Below are 21,229 nucleotides of genomic sequence, written 5' to 3'. Positions count from 1 at the left end.
GCAGCCGCTGACACCCCGGGCCACAGAAGACGCTGACACCCCGGGCCACAGTAGACGCGGCCAAGCCTGGCCACGGCCGACACAGAAAAACTGGGAAACGGCAGACACGAACGCACCCAGACATGGACACACCAGAACGCGGACGCACCCGGACATGGACAGACCAGAACGCAGATGCACCAGGCCACAGCCGACACGGACGCACCGGGCCACAGCAGACACGGACCACAGCAGACACGGACGCGTCGGGCCACAGCAGACACGGACGCGTCGGGCCACAGCAGACACGGACGCGTCGGGCCACAGCAGACACGGACGCGTCGGGCCACAGCAGACACGGACGCGTCGGGTCACAGCAGACACGGACGCGTCGGGCCACAGCAGACACGGACGCGTCGGGCCACAGCAGACACGGACGCGTCGGGCCACAGAAGACACGGACGCGTCGGGCCACAGCAGACACGGACGCTTCGGGCCACAGCAGACACGGATGCATCGGGCCACAGCAGACACGGATACATCGGGCCACAGCAGACACAGACACATCGGGCCACAGAAGACACGGACACATCGGGCACACAGCAGACACGGACACATCGGGCCACAGCAGACACGGACACATCGGGCCACAGCAGACGCGGACACATCAGCACACAGCAGACACGGACACATCGGGCCACAGCAGACATGGACACATCGGGACACAGCAGACACGGACACAACGGGCCACAGCAGACACGGACACATCGGGCCACAGCAGACACGGACACGGACACATCGGGCCACAGCAGACACGGACACGGACACATCGGGCCACAGCAGACACGGACACATCGGGCCACAGCAGACACGGACACATCGGGCCACAGCAGACACGGACACATCGGGCCACAGCAGACACGGACACACCGGGCCACAGCAGACACGGACACACCGGGCCACAGCAGACACACACATCGGGCCACAGCAGACACGGACACATCGGGCCCGGGCACATCGGGCCACAGCAGACACGGACACATCGGGCCACAGCACACACACATCGGGCCACAGCACACACACATCGGGCCACAGCAGACACGGACACATCGGGCCACGGACACATCGGGCCACAGAAGACACAGACACATCGGGCCACATCGGTTCACAGTTGTCATAAAATTCATACTTAAAATGAATCACTAGGAATACATTTATGACATGCTATAATGTCTTTTTGTCCCATTGTCCTCGCCCCATCAAAATCCTTTTTTCTTTCGTCCCATACGCCATGACGAAGGGGGAGGGACGAGGAAGACAGAACGGTGTCGAAGAAAAGCAAAGCAAGCAAAGGAAAAGGGCAAAGTGATATATTCAAGGAAATTATATACAGGGGATTCCAACACTTCGGGCACATCCATGACGAATACGTTTATGGATACAGATGGAGATAAAGAAGACAGGAGTGCTTGGCTTGCGCTTTCGCTATGGCGTTTCGACTCCCCTTTTCTTACCAAGAGGCGGATTCCTGTCGGGCGCTGCCCGGGGCCTATTCACCCTCCGCTGCCGCCGGCTGCTGTTCATATCGCTTTCACCGTCAAAATCGCCACTCTCAACACCTTACGAAAGGAAACCGGCACATGCTGCCAACGGCACAGGCAGCTCACTCTCTGTTAAACCTATATATATAACCTCGGCTCTCTAAGGTTTTGTCCAATAACAGTGAAGCTCGACAGATCTCTGCCCAATGGCGATACTTTTGCCTCAATATCCAATCGCTGAGCACTTTGTTCATCCGTCTACCAACAATACTTCGGTTCAACCCGCGAGCCAATCGCCACGTCCCGAAAATCAACCAATAGTTGGCGGCCGCTTGCTTCAGCCAATGCTGTAGCGTGTTGTTGCCTTCGTAACGATGTCGTCAAAATTGTGCCCATATTGCCCAATAAAAACTCTCTATTTTTGCTTTGGGCGTTGCTTGAATTTAATCAATAAAAATATGGCGACATATACTTGTGGGCGTGAAGGTGAGCGTCATATCGACCAATCGGCATTCGGTATACTTGGGCTCATTAGCCAATTAGATCGTGCGGTTTTGAGGTGTCGCGCCCTTGGTTACGGCGTCAGTGAATGTTGGGGATTGAAGTTTAGCGGAATCCCCTTTTGTTTTTTTTTGCTGTTTACATGGACATGGCGGCGCTGGATAAACCTCAAGTTGTGGTTCACTTCCAACGTAGTGTGGATTTCACAGTGTTTGACTGCCGCTGGGTTCCACGCAGTACGCGACTCGTGTGCATGGGGAACCGCGCCAGGGGTTCAGGCCTTCTACACCTGTATGAGCTCACTCGAGGAGAACTGAAGCTCGTGAAGGAGGCAAGTTTCGCGTTTCGTGCTCCATCGATAGGATGTACTTCACGATTGACACGGACATAGGATGTATTCCGCTTTGTCCCTGTTTGTCCGACACCGTTTTGTCCCAGTAACTCCAACTCCAACACTTCATCATCAGGTTCAAAAGGATGTTTCTCGAAGCTGAGACGCAGAATCTGTCTCGGCCGTTTGTCCCGCCAGGCCTGTGCCACATCCAGATGGAATGAAAACCAAACCAATCATTTTTGTATGTATCTTCAGTTCTAACCCCGTTTAATCAATACTAACTTGACATCCACATCCCTTTTAAATTTCATAATCGTTTTAATCTTATCCACGATACTCGCACACAATGACATCGTTTCGAGAGATACATTGGAATTTTAAATTTCCACGTCTGGAGGGAGCAGACGGTTTTATCCCCCCCGTCCCTCCACCTCTCGACTCTGCCCTCACCTCCCCCTCTTCTTCCATCTTCACACTTCCCTTTCCTTCCATTCTCCCTCCATCCTACCCCTCTCTCCTTCCATCCTACCCCTCTCTCCTTCCATCCTACCCCTCTCTCCTTCCATCCTACCCCTCTCTCCTTCCATCCTACCCCTCTCTCCTTCCATCCTACCCCTCTCTCCTTCCATCCTACCCCTCTCCTTCCATCCTACTAATCTCTCCTTCCATCCTACCCCTCTCTCCTTCCATCCTACCCCTCTCTCCTTCCATCCTACCCCTCTCTCCTTCCATCCTACTAATCTCTCCTTCCATCCTACTAATCTCTCCTTCCATCCAACTAATCTCTCCTTCCGTCCTACCCCTCTCTCCTTCCGTCCTACCCCTCTCTCCTTCCGTCCTACCCCTCTCTCCTTCCGTCCTACCCCTCTCTCCTTCCATCCTACCCCTCTCTCCTTCCATCCTACCCCTCTCTCCTTCCGTCCTACTAATCTCTCTTTCCGTCCTACCCCTCTCTCCTTCCGTCCTACTAATCTCTCCTTCCATTCTCCCTCCTCTCTCCTTCCGTCCTACCCCTCTCTCCTTCCGTCCTACCCCTCTCTCCTTCCGTCCTACCCCTCTCTCCTTCCGTCCTACCCCTCTCTCCTTCCGTCCTACCCCTCTCTCCTTCCGTCCTACCCCTCTCTCCTTCCGTCCTACTAATCTCTCCTTCCGTCCTACCCCTCTCTCCTTCTGTCCTACCCTCTCTCATTCCATCCTACCCCTCTCTCCTTCCATCCTACCCCTCTCTCCTTCCATCCTACCCCTCTCTCCTTCCACCCTACCCCTCTCTCCTTCCATCCTACCCCTCTCTCCTTCCATCCTACTCCTCTCTCCTTCCATCCTACCCCTCTCTCCTTCCATCCTACCCCTCTCTCCTTCCATCCTACCCCTCTCTCCTTCCATCCTACCCCTCTCTCCTTCCATCCTACCCCTCTCTCCTTCCATCCTACCCCTCTCTCCTTCCATCCTACCCCTCTTTCCTTCCATCCTACCCCTCTCTCCTTCCATCCTACCCCTCTCTCCTTCCATCCTACCCCTCTCTCCTTCCATCCTACTAATCTCTCCTTCCATCCTACTAATCTCTCCTTCCATCCTACTAATCTCTCCTTCCATCCTACTAATCTCTCCTTCCATCCTACCCCTCTCTCCCTCCATCCTACCCCTCTCTCCTTCCATCCTACTAATCTCTCCTTCCATCCTACTAATCTCTCCTTCCATCCTACTAATCTCTCCTTCCATCCTACTAATCTCTCCTTCCATCCTACCCCTCTCTCCTTCCATCCTACTCCTCTCTCCTTCCATCCTACCCCTCTCTCCTTCCATCCTACCCCTCTCTCCTTCCATCCTACCCCTCTCTCCTTCCATCCTACCCCTCTCTCATTCCATCTTACTCCTCTCTCATACCATCCTACCCCTCTCTCCTTCCATCCTACCCCTCTCTCCTTCCATCCTACCCCTCTCTCCTTCCATCCTACCCCTCTCTCCTTCCATCCTACCCCTCTCTCCTTCCATCCACCCTCCTCTCTCTCTCCTTCCATCCACCCTCCTCTCTCTCTCCTTCCATCCACCCTCCTCTCTCTCTCTCTCTCTCTCTCTCCTTCCATCCACCCTCCTCTCTCTCTCTCTCCTTCCATCCACCCTCCTCTCTCTCTCTCTCCTTCCATCCACCCTCCTCTCTCTCTCCTTCCATCCACCCTCCTCTCTCTCTCCTTCCATCCACCCTCCTCTCTCTCTCTCCTTCCATCCACCCTTCTCTCCCTCTCCCTCTCTCCCTCTCTCCCTCTCCCCCCCCCCTTCCATCCACCCTCCCCTCTCTCTCCTTCCATCCACCCTCCCCTCTCTCTCCTTCCATCCACCCTCCCCTCTCTCTCCTTCCATCCACCCTCCTCTCTCTCTCCTTCCATCCACCCTCCTCTCTCTCTCTCCTTCCATCCACCCTCCTCTCTCTCTCTCTCCTTCCATCCACCCTCCTCTCTCTCTCCTTCCATCCACCCTCCTCTCTCTCTCTCCTTCCATCCACCCTCCTCTCTCTCTCTCTCCTTCCATCCACCCTCCCCCTCTCTCTCTCTCCTTCCATCCACCCTCCTCTCTCTCTCTCCTTCCATCCACCCTCCTCTCTCTCTCTCCTTCCATCCACCCTCCTCTCTCTCTCTCCTTCCATCCACCCTCCCCTCTCTCCATGCTTTCCCTCCCCTCTCCTTTCATTGCTCTCCTCCCTCCCATACCTCCACCCCCTCCCTCTCATTTCATCCCCCTCTCCTTTCATCCTCCTCCTCCTCTCATACCTATTTCCCCTCCTTCTCCCCACTCCCTATTCCCCCCTAACCTTCCTCTCCTCTCCCCCACCCAATCTAAAGGACTGCTTCATTTTAGCTACCATAGTGGGCGTTCAGCAAAATCGGCATAAAGCAAACTAGAGATTACAGACCACGCTATGAGGAATGGCTAAAAGAGACAGAACACACACACAGTGGGTATGAGGGGATCTGATAGAGATGTTAAAGATAATGAAAGGTTGAGAAAAATAAGTGCAGAAGCATCTTTCACAAGAAAGGACCTCTCTCCTTTCATCCTACCTCTCTCTCCTTTCATCCTACCCCTCTGCTTTCATCCTACCCCTCTCTCCTTCCATCCTACCCCTCTCTCCTTTCATCCTACCCCTCTCTCCTTTCATCCTACCCCTCTCTCCTTTCATCCTACCCCTCTCTCCTTTCATCCTACCTCTCTCTCCTTTCATCCTACCCCTCTCTCCTTTCATCCTACCCCTCTCTCCTTTCATCCTACCCCTCTCTCCTTCCATCCTACCCCTCTCTCCTTTCATCCTACCTCTCTCTCCTTTCATCCTACCCCTCTTTCCTTTCATCCAACCCTCTCTCCTTCCATCCAGGACCAAGGGCAATAGCCTTGAGAGTAAAGAAGAGGAGAGTTGGGATGACATTAAGACAGGTGTCTGTCAATCAGAGAGTAGTTGGTACACGGAATGATCTATCTGGAAAGATAGTCGCAGCAGAAATGGTAGAAAGGTTTAAATTGGAATTGGATAGGAACCTAGAAGTATTGAAGATAGAGAGGTGCATGGACATTGGCAGAATTTTGTGGGCATGATGGGCCCAATGGCCTTCTCCTGCATCTCTGTTCCTTGTGTTTCACCGAGCAGGCATGATGAATTCCCAGCAGTGCCTCCTGATTGATATGGAGATCTCTCTCCATACAGTACTTACTAATGGGGTTCGATTCCGCTTAGCATCCAAGATCTAATAGCAACGGACACATTTGAGCCAAGAGGTTTGGGGTACACTGTTAGTTTCCCATGACAACATGTTATGACACATTGGTAAGATTTTGGTTTGAGTGGCCTTCCTGTCGAATCACCAATGCTGATAACCTCACAGTATCTCTTGAGACCTTGTGATTCACTTCAACTGCACCATCCCATTGGGCTGGGTGAGTGCTTTCCTCCAGTCAAAAGTTGGGATATAGATTTCTTCATTGTTCATTGGAGGAAAATGTTTGGCTTACCTCGTTGGTCCGTGCAGCGGAAATGTATCCAAATATGTTTTCCATCGACTGAGTTAGTTTCCTTGCATTCTGATCATGTCCACTTATGTTACTGCAGGTTGAGAAAGCGACGCCGTTCAAGTGCGGTACCTTTGGTGCAGCAAACCTTGCAGATCGACACCTAGCCACTGGAGATGTCTCTGGAACGCTAAGTGTTTGGTAACTTGTACCTGTTGAATAAGCACATATTAGCAACCCAGTACAAACAATTACCGATGACGTGAAAAAAATGTAAGTTTGGTTTTGGTGGTTTCATGAATCCCAAGTGGGTTGTAGAAAGTAAACTGCTCAATTCACCAGCTGTATGTGCAACTGATTAACAAACTTGTCCTTTCACCGAGGCTTAGTTAGCTCTGATGTTATGGGAAGTAAAGAGCTGATGCTTCGGGCATTAATCCTTGGTGGAAGGGTTAATGCACGACACACTGGGTTCTCCCTGCTTCCCATGGCAGTTGGCATACTTCAATCGATGTTCCGTTGATTGTTCTGCCTATTCCATCCATTTTTCTGTCTGTCTGCCAAAACAGATCGACACTAGCCTTCACGAGCAAGACTAGCTCTTTGGTCCTCATTGTAAAACTGTCTGCCCCCATCTTCTCTCATTTCTTAACTCTATCCTAGGTTCTCTGAACAAGTTTTGATCATCCATTTGTACCAATCTAACTGAACACGCAGAGCACAGTTACTGTGCCTTGTATTTTAATGTGAAGGTTTCACAATAAACCATGTTGTAGTTGCTATGTAGTATAGTTTCATGCTCGTAAGTTCAGCCTGGGATTTTATCACTTTAATGTAAATTCCAGAAATGATAAAGTTATTGTTGGTTCTAATTGTAGGATTTGTAAATCCAGCTGATTTGCACTTTAATTTGTTTTTATTAGGGGCCATCTGTCTTTTTACATGCACAAACATAATAGTATTTTTGAAGTCCCTTCACTCCCTCCCTTTTCCCATTACATAGGCACACCAATGTTAAATAGTAATCCCAAGAGGACTGTATCATTAGGTTGATCCATGTTATCGTTAGGTTGATCCGCCTTGTCGCCGGGTCGATCCGCCTCGTCGCCGGGTCGATCCGCCTCGTCGCCGGGTCGATCCGCCTCGTCGCCGGGTCGATCCGCCTCGTCGCCGGGTCGATCCGCCTCGTCGCCGGGTCGATCCGCCTCGTCGTCGAGTCGATCCGCCTCGTCGTCGGGTCGATCCGCCTCGTCGTCGGGTCGATCCGCCTCGTCGTCGGGTCGATCCGCCTCGTCGTCGGGTCGATCCGCCTCGTCGTCGGGTCGATCCGCCTCGTCGTCGGGTCGATCCGCCTCGTCGTCGGGTCGATCCGCCTCGTCGTCGGGTCGATCCGCCTCGTCGTCGGGTCGATCCGCCTCGTCGTCGGGTCGATCCGCCTCGTCGTCGGGTCGATCCGCCTCGTCGTCGGGTCGATCCGCCTCGCCGTCGGGTCGATCCGCCTCGCCGTCGGGTCGATCCGCCTCGCCGTCGGGTCGCTGCTCCTCGCCGTCGGGTCGCTGCTCCTCGCCGTCGGGTCGCTGCTCCTCGCCGTCGGGTCGCTGCTCCTCGCCGTCGGGTCGCTGCTCCTCGCCGTCGGGTCGCTGCTCCTCGCCGTCGGGTCGCTGCTCCTCGCCGTCGGGTCGCTGCGCCTCGCCGTCGGGTCGATCCGCCTCGCCGTCGGGTCGATCCGCCTCGCCGTCGGGTCGATCCGCCTCGCCGTCGGGTCGATCCGCCTCGTCGTCGGGTCGATCCGCCTCGTCGTCGGGTCGATCCGCCTCGTCGTCGGGTCGATCCGCCTCGCCGTCGGGTCGCTGCGCCTCGCCGTCGGGTCGCTGCGCCTCGCCGTCGGGTCGCTGCGCCTCGCCGTCGGGTCGCTGCGCCTCGCCGTCGGGTCGCTGCGCCTCGCCGTCGGGTCGCTGCTCCTCGCCGTCGGGTCGCTGCTCCTCGCCGTCGGGTCGCTGCTCCTCGCCGTCGGGTCGCTGCTCCTCGCCGTCGGGTCGCTGCTCCTCGCCGTCGGGTCGCTGCTCCTCGCCGTCGGGTCGCTGCGCCTCGCCGTCGGGTCGCTCCGCCTCGCCGTCGGGTCGCTTCGCCTCGCCGTCGGGTCGCTGTGCCTCGCCGTCCGGTCGCTTCGCCTCGCCGTCGGGTCGCTGCGCCTCGCCGTCGGGTCGCTGCGCATTCCCGTCGGGTCGCTGCGCCTTACCGTCGGGTCGCTTACCTTACCGTCGGTCAGCGACGATACACATTATGGTTGGCGGGATCCGCCTTATCGTCGGGTTGATACACATTATGGTTGGCGGGATCCGCCTTATCGTCGGGTTGATCCGCCTTATCGTCGGGTTGATACACATTATGGTTGGCGGGATCCGCCTTATCGTTGTGTCGAGCCGCCCTTAAATGATAAGGTCGATTCATTCTATATAAGAACGTGACTATTTCCATCGAAGCCATGTTTCCTTCTCACAACCTCAAATGTCATGCGACACCTTACACAATGCATCATCAATCCAAATCCAAGCAAAACAAACCTTCCTGTGGGACCTGGCTGCTTAATGCATAGCGTTCAATTCGCATTACTACTGGAGTTGTTCCACTTGCTTGATATTGATGGAGCTTATTCCAGTCATCTAGTAATCTAATACATCTTTCATGCAGGAACCTAGAGTCTCCGGAAGTGCCCGTATTTTCAGCAAAAAAACACAACGAGATCATCAACTGCATTGATGGGGTCGGCGGGCTGGGCATTGGAGAGGGGGCTCCTGAGCTGGTGACGGGGAGCAGAGATGGTGGGTGTCAGGCCACACTAACAAATGCCTGCCTCTGCATACATTCACCTGCATTGCTTGTAAAATGTGTCCTCTGTACACTGTATGCACAGGCACAGTGAAAGTGTGGGACCCACGCCAGAAAAATCCAGTTGCAAACATGGAGCCAATGGAGGGAGAGACAAAAAGAGATTGCTGGACTGTGGCTTTTGGTAAGAATCTTCACCCACCGCACCCCTCTTTGACTGTGCAGTGACATAGACCTCACATCTCTCCCCTAATGTGGTAATGGACGAGTTGGTGAGAATTTAAACGCCTTTACTCTGTCTGGAAATTTAGATTGAGTAACAAGTCATCTTGTTGCAAATCTTAGGTTTATTGACTTTTCACTTGTATTTGTTTTATTCAGACAACTTTGCAATTATATCACAGGGATGGCAGAATAGCACAGTCGGTGATCTTGGTTTGACACAATTGATTGAGATTTGCTTTGATAACTTCTTGAATTGCTTTCCAACTTTTAAACAGAGTAAATCGTATCTAAATGTCAATGGTATGATCCTCGGCTCCAATTGGGTGTGCCAGTGGAGCACACGGGAAATAGACGTCAGATTTTAATTTGATTCTTGACACATTGAACTTCACAACAAAATGAGGCACATTGTCTATGTGAAAGCAATTTTGAAAACTCACGAGACTCAGCATAGTCTTCGTGTTGTGCAGGGAATGCGTACAACCAACAAGAGCGCTGTGTTTGTGCTGGCTATGACAATGGGGACATCAAACTGTTTGACCTCCGTACAATGAGTTTACGCTGGGAGACCAACATCAAGAACGGAGTGAGACCGTCCTGTTCACTCTCTCTCTTAATCTTGTCACACTCCTTGTCAAATTGTGTATTGATGATCATTTCTGTGTTTATAACCTTAAGAAAAGTGTCACATTTCTCCAAAGGTTTTGTGCCCTAAGCATGTAGTGCTGGAATTCTGACTTTTGGAGGCAAAATAAATGGAATATTGGACCTCTCCAATCCCCACTGTCCTCCCTCCCAATCACCACCACAACATGCCATCTGCATGCCCCTTCCCCTAGCTCTTCTTCACCCAACCTTTCCTCTTCTCATTCCTCTCATACTCCCCTATCTTCCCATTCCCTTATTAGATTCTAATTTTGTCAAAGTAGTCCCCTCTCCTCCATGCATAAATAATAAATAAATGGACCATCATGTGCCATTCTATCGCTTTATTTGTCTGTGTCCTCACCCTCGAGTGCAGATCTGCAGTGTGGAGTTTGACCGCAAGGACATAAACATGAACAAGTTGGTGGCCACCTCGCTTGAAGGAAAGTTCCACGTGTTTGACTTGCGTACCCAGCATCCCAAAAAGGGCTTTGCCTCAGTTATGGAAAAGGTACTTTTCCACTGTAGCTTTAAAGTTTTTTTTCAACCTACCTTAGGGGCCGTCCAGAATTATATGCATTTAACACAGTATATGGAGTCCCCGACTTGTGAACACCAGATCTTGCAAACCAACTGCTGTAATATATTTTTTATTATTTATTTATTTTTAAATATCCATGATATGAACTGTCGCATGTATGGACGGATCGTGGTCGGAGAAACTTGGGATTCATTGGATGGGAGAAGCGTGACACTTTCTTCCGCGAGATGTAAAGTGTCTGAGCATCATGTGATCTAAAGTATCCTGTGTACTGTACAGTACTGCACTGTTCACTGATGCATTCATAATTCCATGTATTTTACTGTGACAACAAACCCTACTCATGGCTGATAAATGTTGCAGTGATGTTCCTGCAACATAGTGTAGCAGCATAGCAAACCTGTTGTGCATTTTGTGATACAAGCACCAAATTTGGCACAAATGTACATTAATATGTTGCGAACATTTTCAGATATTGGGCCACTTGAAATTCCGTAATTTTTTTTTTCAAATTTTTTCAAATTTCGTAATTTCAAATTTTTCGGGTGACACCGTCACAATTTCGGTCTTCGAGGCCGGCCGATATAGTGGGGCGGCTTAGCCCAAATATTCAAAAGAATTGTGCATTTTGTGATACAAGCACCAAATTTGGCACAAATGTACATTAATATGTTGCGAACATTGTGTGGTCAGCAATGAAGACGAGAGTCTGAATTACATGTATGCAAAAGACCTTGTGAACCAGTGAAGCAAATACACGGGTAAGCATGAATTAAATCTAGGGCATGATATAATTTCCATGATGTTTACCTCTACACTCAATGGTGGAAGGAGGTAATGTTTTGATCCCAGCTTGTCTGTATGTCTGTTTGTCTGTTAGTCCACAAAATTCCAGACAAAGCTTGTAGTAGTGGTAGTTGTAGTGGTAGTGGTGATAACAGAAATTGTTATATAGAACTGAACTTATATTATTATTATATGCAGAAAATAACTTCATTTCTATATGCCCTGCAGTGGACAGGTTAATTGGTTTATGCACTGAAGGGGTCACCCTGGTGTGCACTGCTGTGTTCTGCCTCACTGAGTTGTTCAGGTATGATGTACTCAGCACAAGCTTCCGGTCGGCCCGGAGGTGGGGGTGCGGGGCCTGTCACGGAACGTCAAAACAAACGGCCTGCCGGGGCCGCCCAAAAGTCGGGCGTGAGGGGCGCGTCCACTAATGGAACGCCTCTCGCTTCCCAGATCGAGGGCCACGTGGTCAGGAGAACCTCGTCCCTTCCGGTCACACTTTGCCTATCGGCCGGCCTCGAAGACCGAAATTGTGACGGTGTCACCCAAAAAATTTGAAATTACGAAATTTGAAAAAATTTGAAAAAAAAAATTACGGAATTTCAAGTGGCCCAATATCTGAAAATGTTCGCAACATATTAATGTACATTTGTGCCAAATTTGGTGCTTGTATCACAAAATGCACAATTCTTTTGAATATTTGGGCTAAGCCGCCCCACTAACAAAGAAACGCAGAACCTTAACATTGGAGATGAAACTGGACATTACAAAACGATCTGATAAGGGTGAAAATCCTTCCCAAATTGGTCATTCGTTAGACCTTAATCGTTTGACAATTGGAACAATGAATAAAGGACAGGATTTTTAAAGAACATATTGTTACGTTTATGGGGGTAGATTAGAGAATACCGTCGGAAAGGTGGAATTGAATAGAAATAGTATGGACCGTGTGACATGTAGGAGCATTTCGATGTAATAAGTAGGGAAAATGAAGCTTAAGGCTGTGTTTACCTGTGCATCATACGAGGGGTGATGCCGTGTTAATTAGTAGTCGGGATTAAGGTTAATTTGCCCTGTTTGTAATAACCTCTGTGGCCATCCCTAACATTTAAAACATCAGCCGGCCAAGCTATTCTTAAGGTGTGTGAAGCGGTGGACGGAGGCGAAGATAACGAGGGCCGTGTTCCCTGCTCGCCTCACTCCCGGGCACCCGCGGTGCCTTCGCCATGCGGCTTTGACCGCCATTATCTTTCCGGGCGCTTGTCAATAACCGCCAAAACTGGAGATCGCCTCGGGAGTTAATGTCGATTCGGCTCGTCCGTCCAAGGCTTAGTGGTAACGAGCTGCGAACAGGATGATATAGAGGGATCTCCACCCAGTAAGTCAACAGTAATAATGAAAAAAAGGAGTGGCGTTATTGCAGATATGGAAAAATTGCTTGAAAGTATAATTTATTGCAAATGTACAATATTCCATCTTATTTCTGTGTTAAATACGCTATGTTTGCTTGGTTTTAGAACCAAAATACCATTTATAACAGTCTATGGGAAATTGCGAACCGACTAGGGAATGCAAGCGGTTCGTAAGTTGAGGACCCCCTCCCTGTACTACAAACAGTGGCACTTTTCGAGAACCCTCCCCTAAATTAGTACTTTTCAACATGTCTCTTGTTTAAGGGATACCTCCCCCACCCCCCACCCCTCCTCCCAAATTTTTACATGTCTTTTGTTTCAGGGATACCTTGCCTCCCCTACTCTTTGTACGACCGTGAAAATGTCTAATTTTGGACGGCCACTTAGTCGTGTATAAGCCTCTGACTCCAGATGTATATTTACTACTTGTACAGTACAATACTTTACTCCCTTGTTATTCAAGGAATTGGCAACAAGTACTATTCTTCAAACAAGACCGATAGTCCAACAATGGCGTAGCCGGGCTTGTTTGATACTTTAGTGGAAGAGGATAGCATGACCTGGGTGGGGATACCAGTTAGCAGTTAGAAAATAATGTTAGTATTAATTGTTTTTTTGATTTTAGGCATGGACAACCGGTTTGTGAATGACTTGGGTAAAAAAAAAAAACAGCGAAGAGCAAATGATGAGCCAATAAATTCCACATTCCCGTGCCCACCTTCAGTCGAATGTCAGGCATTGACAGCAGGTTCTCTATATTTTCATTCCAAATTGCATAATTCATCATTCCAATCACAAATTAATACTATAGCATTGATATATCAAAATATACCTGGTGTTGGCTTTACGGTTAGGGTGCTTGCTTGGGATCCTAGGATCCTAAGTTCGAATCCCGGACGATCGTTGAATGAACTCAAGGGTTAGGGTTCGGTTGACTCAGCCTGTCATCCTTCTGAGGCCGGCAAATTGAGTACTAGCTCACTGGTAATTGCGGCACTGCATCAGCGGGACAAACGCGCTTCCAGAAAAATGATTCAACCAGCAGCCATAGGCTGCATACAAAACAACAACATCAAAATATAATGTTAAATTACGATTGTATTGAGATATCAAACCAGTGAACCGTCATCATCTGTTCACTTCTGGATTCGGGAGCAAGGTCCATATCAATCGCGTTTTTAAATCATAATTGTATTGAGTTTCTGAAATCTTCTACCTACCTTACGACACCTGCTGGGAGCCAAAACGTTCTACAGAAGCGAGAAGGTTATTTTATTTCCTTTTAGTAAAATATGCAACTGTAATGGTTACTAAACGCAAGGCTAACCCCTGCTCTAGCAGGGAAAATGGCCTTAAAATGCATGTTGTTGTTTGTTGTTGTAATGGTTACTAAATGCGTACCCCTGTCATGTGACCATATCCTCGGCTCTGATTGGTGTACGTTTGTGGGGACATACGGACAGACAAACGCTGTTCTAGATAGTTTAAAATAAATAGATAAATAAAACAAGAGTCCATATTGTGCAAAACAATTGTCATTGAAATCTATGCTGGAGGATGTAACTTTTCTTTTTGCATAACTTAATCCCAGCACCCATATCAAATATGTGTTTCCCCACTGATGCTACACTGTCTCTCTATTGTAAAATTATGCACAATGCACTCAAAGTGATAAAAGGAAATGTCTATTGCACATCTCAGATGGCCTTTCATTGCCTCCTTTCATCCCCACCAGGCTCACAAGTCCACCGTGTGGCTAACCAGGCACTTGCCACAAAATAGAGAAATATTCGCCACCACGGGGGGTGCGGGCACCATACATGTATGGAAATAGTGAGTGAAACAAACATGACATTTTATTCACTTTTTCTATACATTTCATTCACTTTTTCTATACATATCATTCACTTTCACCTTTGATGGAAGTCATTCTTGATGGGGAAACAACTGCGTTTTTGGTGAGTTGTGTGATAATGATACAGTACACTCAAGATTAATGGATTTGTTCTGTCAGCCAACCAAACATTGCATTTCTTGGTTTTTGTTCCAAAAACACTGTACTTTGTGGCATCAGTCATTAATCAATGGCGGTCTCACTTAATTTTGTTTTGTATACAGAATCGAGCCTTGTGGAGGAGCTTAGAACACAGAATGGACCAGGACATAATGATAAAAGCATTGGAAAGGGGGGTATATACACACACAAGCAGCAAGGTAGAGGGACAAAATAAAAGGACATTTGGAGGAAGAAAGAACCTGGGGAAGAATGAGGGCAAAACGAGGAGGAGGATGAGGACACAGCTAGTGAACAAGCCGGATACAAGGTCAAACTGTCACAGAAGTGGAAGGAAAAGCTGGGGAAGAAGCAGAAGTGGAACAAAAAATAAGAAAAATTGAGAGTGGTGGGAAACCCAGAATGAGGTATTCAAGAGGAGAGTTAATGAGGATAGAAAATATTTTTGGTATGGATGAGGAAGTGGTGGAGTGATTTGAGATGGCGAACAGCTGTCTTGAAAACCTGGTGGTAAGAATGAGATTGAACAGACTGAGGAAGTTGGTTCCACAGGCAAGAGAAAAGAGGAACAAATGAGTGGAGGTGAGCAGTGATTCTGGATTTTGAGAGTTTCACCAAATGGGGGTTGATGGTGGACCATGTGAACCCCACAGAAAGTTGGGGGGTGGGGCTGGAGGGAGCACAAAGCACGGAGAGAGCGGAGGGTGCAAGACCAGATGGCGGTAGAAGACAAAGACCACCGACCTATCTGCGATGGCAAAGTGATAGGCCCATATACTCATCTTCCTTGTGGGAAGTTCCAATAATATTTAAGGCCTTGGTTTCCATGGCGCCAAGCTGAGGAAGATGTGAGTAATGGGATCCAGCCCAGAGGGGAAAGCAATACTTCATCAAGATGTGAATGAAGGCCTTGTAGGTGGATCGAAGTTCAGGTGTGCCAAGAAAGGATTTTGTATGACCCATTGGTGGCTGGCTTTGGAGGCCACTTTGAAATGTGATCAGTGTTGATAGTGAGACCCAGAAGTTTGAATGACTGAACTCCCTTCAGGGGAGTGTTAAGAAGGTAGATTTGGGGGGTGGGGGAGGGGGGGGGCGGAGGCTCCATATGGTCCTATGAGAAAGAGATAATGAGAGTGAGATTTGTCAGGAATGAAATATGTATTACAAGTGTTTAACCAGCTTGTGATTTATGTCAAGGTCTGAAGAGAGGGAAGAGGCTGCAGCCTGCCTGCCGGAAAGATTAGGCATGTCATGGCAGAGGGTGGTCGTCGTCAGCAAACAGATGAAGAGGATTTCCAGAGTCAATTGATGAAGGTCAGGAATAGTACTCGGACCAGAGCACTGCCTTGGGTAACTCCAGCTTTGACAGGAGAGGGGAGTAAATTATTCCGTTGAGAGCCACACGTTGGCTAGGAGAATAGAGGAAGTCAGTAAACCATGGGTGGAGTTGGCCTTGGATGTCAGAGGAATATAGTTTGGAGAGCTTGGCAGAATGCCAGACTATCAAAAGCATAAAATATGTCTGGCGAGACGGCACTGATCTCATGTCTGACATTGAGGGCCTCCATCCATTGTTGGGTGAGTCGAAGCAGCATGTCTCAGGTGGAGTGACCTGGTCTGAAACCAAATTGGTGATCTGAGATGAGGTTGTTGGACAAAAGGAAGGATTTCACATTAACTGTGATGATGGATTCCCATGACCTTGCTGATGACTGGAAGTAAGCTGAGAGGTCTGTAGTTGAGGGGATCAATTTGTGCACCTTTTTATGTTGGCCGATTTCAAACCAGATGCAAGATGAGTTAGTGCAAATGACAGGGTGAAAATGGCAGAAAGAGCATGTACAAGAGCAGCAGAGCATGTTTTTAGGACATATGAGCTGATGCTGGTCCAGCAGAAGAGTCGAGGGTGGAAACAAGAGTCCAGGAGATGAGGGCAAATATGTTGTTACTGCTTTTGCAAAAGTTTGCTAATTGAATGTTCTGGAACGCATGCTCAGAAAAAGTCTTGGTGCTTCACGATGGATACGAGCAGGTGAAAGAGGATTCTCTTCACTTTCGGTTTCTGAGGAAATCAATTATTCTGTTCTTGTGCTGCATGTTATCATGCATCTGTTTTGTTGTAGCCCTCGAGCTCCTTTCCTTTTATCGAATGTTTTAAACTTGTTGTGAGGATCGTTTCTCGGCACAACAATCAAGTAAACTGGCCCGTGGTAAGTTCACGCCACGAAGTGCGGCGTGCTTGGAACAAAGACTAAAAACTGTTTTGGTCTGAAAATCGGCTGTTTGGATAAGCTAGGAGTGCTGTAGTTCGTGCAATAAGTGAAATGTGCTCCGATTGGCTGAGCTGGATTAAATATCTTGGATTTTTATTATTATTCCCCTGATGCTATTCGACCCTGATGAAGATTGGTATGTTAACACAGTATTTGTTTTTATCAAGTATTCTTCTTAATGAGAAGCTGAATATCACAGATAAGTTTAATCATGTCGTACCACACCACCTGCCTTTTGTTAAGGAGATCCTCTGTTTGAAATACTCGCCAACCCCACAGTGAATACCCACCCCAGCGGTCGCGGAAGGACGGCAATGGTGATCGTATGGGCGTAGCGGGGTGTGTGAGATTGCTGCAGAATGTGGGTGTCGCTACGCAACCGATCTCTGGCTTTGACTGGAGTCCAGACAAGCAAGGACTGTGTGCCTGCACATCCTTCGACCAGAGCATCCGTGTGCTTATCGTAACCAGGCTGAACACGGTCTGACAGCCACAAGGCCCAGCCCAGTTCCAGGAGGCTATAAGTGTGTTTCAAATCCCTGATCATACATGTGGTCCCGATTCCATGAATTGTGAATGCGTTTCTGGTAGCTGTGACCTTGAACTGTATGAAAAAATTGCAAACTCATGATGGGAGGAGGAGGTGCCAGTAAGTGTTTTTTGCATTTTGGAGTTTATTGATGACATATCTGTTGCTACAGGATTTTATTTCGAAACCCCAACACCAAAGACGACTGCTTCTATTTCATGCAGCCTGTCGTCTTCTACAGAGAACAATAACTGTTTTTTTTTTTTTGGTTTTTTTTGTTGGTTTTTTTCTGAGTGTATGTGTGGCCTTCCATCAAGTGCAGGTACCTTCAATCTTGTTTCTGCTCAAAACCAGGCCACAACTGTAGCTGTGTGGTTTCGTGACTGAAGAAACCCTCGCTAGGTTTGCATCGACTTTTATACCAGGTTCAAAGGTGAGCATGGTTGGTCCAGTTACTTGTACAACAAGGTCTGTATGAGACTCAAACAGTGGGAAGTGCTGATTAGCACAAAGCGTCACTGCAGGCTCTTCCCACTTTAGCAGATTGCATCCTGTTAGAGAAAATATATAACAACCTTGCTATACTGGCATTCTAGTCAAGTCATTGTTTATGTTGGGTGTTGTTCTTCTTTCTTGTGCGAGTCTGAGTTGGTGGTCTTCAATGTGAAGTTTGCTGTTAGCATCCAGCCTCGGGCCCTTGTGGTCTTGCCATCCTCCCTTTTGGCGATGTACTTCCACAAGGTGATCTGCAATCTGAGGGAGGCCACCCTCGCAGTCTAATGAATCGGCAAGGTTCCAGGAGAACATGTTATGATGGTATCTGCCAACACCCGTTCGGAGCCGGTTAACGTGACACCATTCATTTGACTTCACATAGGTTGCGAGGTTATGCCGTCTATTGAGGGTGAAAGCAGCCAGTCAGTAGCTTGAGAGAGTAGCTCTACTTCCATTACAGTCTAATGGATCGGCAAGGTTCCAGGAGACCATGTTGTGATGGAATCTGCCAACACCCGTTCGGAGCCGGTTAACGTGACACCATTCATTTGACTTCACATAGGTTGCGAGGTTATGTCATCTATTGAAGGTGAAAGCAGCCAATTAGTAGCTTGAGAGAGTAGCTCTACTTCCATTACATGTGTGGACTTCTTGGATGAGGGTGATGAGCCTATTTTAAGCAGCTCTTCCTTTTTTTTTGCTGGATTCAGTCCCTCCATGTTCAGTTGAAGAATACCAGGAGTACAGGCATTCATGGCACCACAGTCACGGAAGGGTTATAGATATCTCACAATCGGTGTCACGTAATTTAGTAATGTAGATCTCTATTCAGAGCATGCCAGGATGACAACTCATCAGTCGACTAAAAGTCTTGCAGGGTGAATCACGAGAAGGTTGGTTGTCATGCCAATCTGTATCTGGTGCAACTGGTTGGATTTTAGGTAGTAAGTGATCTCAACATATCCAGAAAGAATGTGTTATTTCCAAAAATGGGTGATCCAACAAAAAAAAAAAAACCCAATTTCCAGTTGGGAATTTTGGACGTGCATTATTGTTTAGAGTACAAGCAGTGGACCCTTCCTCCTCTATCACAATGTGTACAGGGTGACCCGAAAGCAGGACAACAACACCAAGTTTTGTCAATTTCAGGAAGTCATCTACATGCTGCACAGATTATCTTTATGGATGTCATACCTTGTTTTATATTTGAGTAATTCAAAAATGTAGGCACCACTAACTGGTATTATAACCTCTGCAAGAAAGGCTCAGGTCTGACGTCTCGACCACCAAGTGGTCTTCACCCTCGACATCCCCCAACGGGCGTGATCCGACGAGTCGAAACATCATTTTCTCCAAATACAACCACATTTCTGGATTTTTGCATATTCATGATGGAAAACAACTCGTGGTGCTGTGAAGTAACTTTCTTTGCATCAGAGACCACCACCTAAACAAGGCAGTACCTGAGTCTGCCAGTCTTCGGCGTGGTCATTGTCCAGGAACGGAAATGCAAAATGCCAATAATTTGAACGTAACGGATTGTTTTTGTGTGGGATATCGGATTGTTCACTTAAAGCCTTCGATTTTGTTTGACTGTGATTCGCAAGAAAGCATAATTTCTGTGAAAGGATTCAAAGGCTTTTGAGCATGGCTGCGAGCAAAGAAATGCTAAACGTGTTTAGTTATCATTCATTCTGAGTTTGAATTGAGATTTTATTATGTTTACATTTTGAAAATAACTGCGTTTTTCATGCTGCGCGCGTTTTTTTTGTTTTGTTTTTGCAAGAACACGAGGATATCTAGTGAGGGCTTCAAATGCAACTTTTCAGGTATTTCCTTAGCCGGCGGCTTTAAAATGCCATTCATGATGCAATCTTTACAATGTTTCTTGGTTCATGATTAAAGGAGCGGTGTCAACACAGCCAGCCAGAAAATGGCCTTGCTCTCATAAACGGGTTTATAAAATCGAAAATGTTTGATTCCCCCCCCCCCCCCCTTTAGACCTTTTTGTGGCCCGTATGTCCTTTTAAACCCTTTTAGATGTGGGCACCCTCATAAAGGTGAAGTCGGTTGTTAAAAAGAGCCACAATTTTCTAACTTATTGATATATGAGCATGTATAGACAACGGACACTCAGTAGAGCGCATACCTCCACCAGGCTGAACAGTTTACGTTTTGTATTAATGCATATCAGAGCAAAAACCAAGCCATGAGGTCGAAGGAACTGCCTGCAGAGTTCAGAGACAGGATTGTGTCGAGGCACAGATCTGGGAAAGCCTACAAAAAATATCTGCTGCATTGAAGGTTCCTAGGAACCATTGGAACGATGCCAAGAACACGCTGCAGCCAATAAATAACAAGGTTTCTGCCTTTGCACAGGTGTGACGCAGCACTGTGTCGATGATTTATGGGATGGGACAAACAAAACAAATATCCATTTTTTTGTGGATGGCTGGCTATCTCTTGCCAAGCCATCCATTCCTTAACACTTTCGAATTTTGTACTTAAGAAACTTAGTAACAGAGCACACACCTACCTGGTCAGCTCGCCACTGATTAATTTAGAATGTGGAATTTGTTCAATTTGGAATCGAAGCGAACTTTATGCAAAATTCTTTACGATCTTGCCTTTGTTTTGGATTGCATGATTTGCAGGTATTGATGCACAAAAATGTAGTGTGTACCGCCCGATTGTTCCCCCCCCCCCACCCCCCCTCCTCACTTGAAAATTATTTTTCCATGTCGAGGCAGAGTAGCCCAGAGGTGTACACACTCACCTTTGAGCGGCTAGCCTGCGTTTGAATCCCGAACCTAGCTATGAATTGTCAACCTGGTGTTTCGCAGACATGGGCGATACATCGCTGTCCTTCATTTGTACGTTAAGCTGGATGTCCTGTCTGCCAGCATTGTTTGGACATTAAAGATCCCACTGTGTGCCAAACTCCAAGTTCCTGCTCCAACCTACAGGGGGGCACTGCAAGGAAGGATGCTAAACCATAGTCATGTGCAGCATACGAATTGCCATGACGGGTGCACAAGTGGGAAAACAGGTGGGGACAGATGCAATCACGACAGGAATTTCCAAACTCGGTTGCATTTCCTCCGGCAGTATTTAATCTGCTGCGCC

The 21,229-nt window shown here is 48.1% G+C and overlaps 2 protein-coding genes across 4 annotated transcripts in view; one reads left to right on the top strand and one right to left on the bottom strand.

Moving 5' to 3' along the window:
* The window catches only part of LOC137426732 (F-box only protein 11), a 164,158-nt gene extending 162,354 nt beyond the window's left edge, over window positions 1–1,804 (bottom strand). The window contains exon 1 of one of the 2 annotated variants that reach the window (XM_068115549.2): window positions 1,494–1,804. In XM_068115549.2, the coding sequence (XP_067971650.1) occupies window positions 1,494–1,563 (70 nt within the window). In that variant the 5' untranslated portion in view covers window positions 1,564–1,804. The remainder of the gene's footprint in view (window positions 1–1,493) is intronic. The other variant, XM_068115550.2, reaches the window with a different exon arrangement.
* A 264-nt stretch (window positions 1,805–2,068) lies between these two features.
* On the top strand, window positions 2,069–20,024 carry DNAAF10 (dynein axonemal assembly factor 10). 2 transcript variants are annotated; one of them, XM_068115551.2, is made up of 8 exons: window positions 2,069–2,352; window positions 6,452–6,552; window positions 9,043–9,173; window positions 9,266–9,364; window positions 9,876–9,991; window positions 10,427–10,561; window positions 14,528–14,625; window positions 17,359–20,024. In XM_068115551.2, the coding sequence occupies exons 1-8, from the start codon at window positions 2,164–2,166 to the stop codon at window positions 17,564–17,566; spliced, it is 1,077 nt and encodes a 358-aa protein (XP_067971652.1). In that variant the 5' UTR covers window positions 2,069–2,163; the 3' UTR covers window positions 17,567–20,024. The 2 variants fall into 2 exon arrangements, with proteins under 2 accessions (XP_067971652.1, XP_067971654.1); XM_068115553.2 differs by having other exon boundaries at window positions 2,087–2,596.
* Window positions 20,025–21,229: the final 1,205 nt, after the last annotated feature.

This window comes from Myxine glutinosa, chromosome 5 (genome assembly GCF_964187855.1).
Source record: "Myxine glutinosa chromosome 5, kmMyxGlut1.1, whole genome shotgun sequence".
NCBI classification, from domain to species: Eukaryota; Metazoa; Chordata; class Myxini; order Myxiniformes; family Myxinidae; genus Myxine; species Myxine glutinosa.
This window is presented reverse-complemented; position numbering and strand designations above follow the sequence as displayed.

Bases quoted from the DNA above. Each gene is read 5' to 3' on its own strand.
- DNAAF10 (XM_068115551.2), top strand. From the start codon at position 2,164: ATGGACATGGCGGCGCTGGATAAACCTCAAGTTGTGGTTCACTTCCAA. The intron at 2,353-6,451 runs GCAAGTTTCGCG...ATGTTACTGCAG, and splicing joins AACTGAAGCTCGTGAAGGAG to GTTGAGAAAGCGACGCCGTT. The intron at 9,365-9,875 runs GTAAGAATCTTC...CGTGTTGTGCAG, and splicing joins TTGCTGGACTGTGGCTTTTG to GGAATGCGTACAACCAACAA.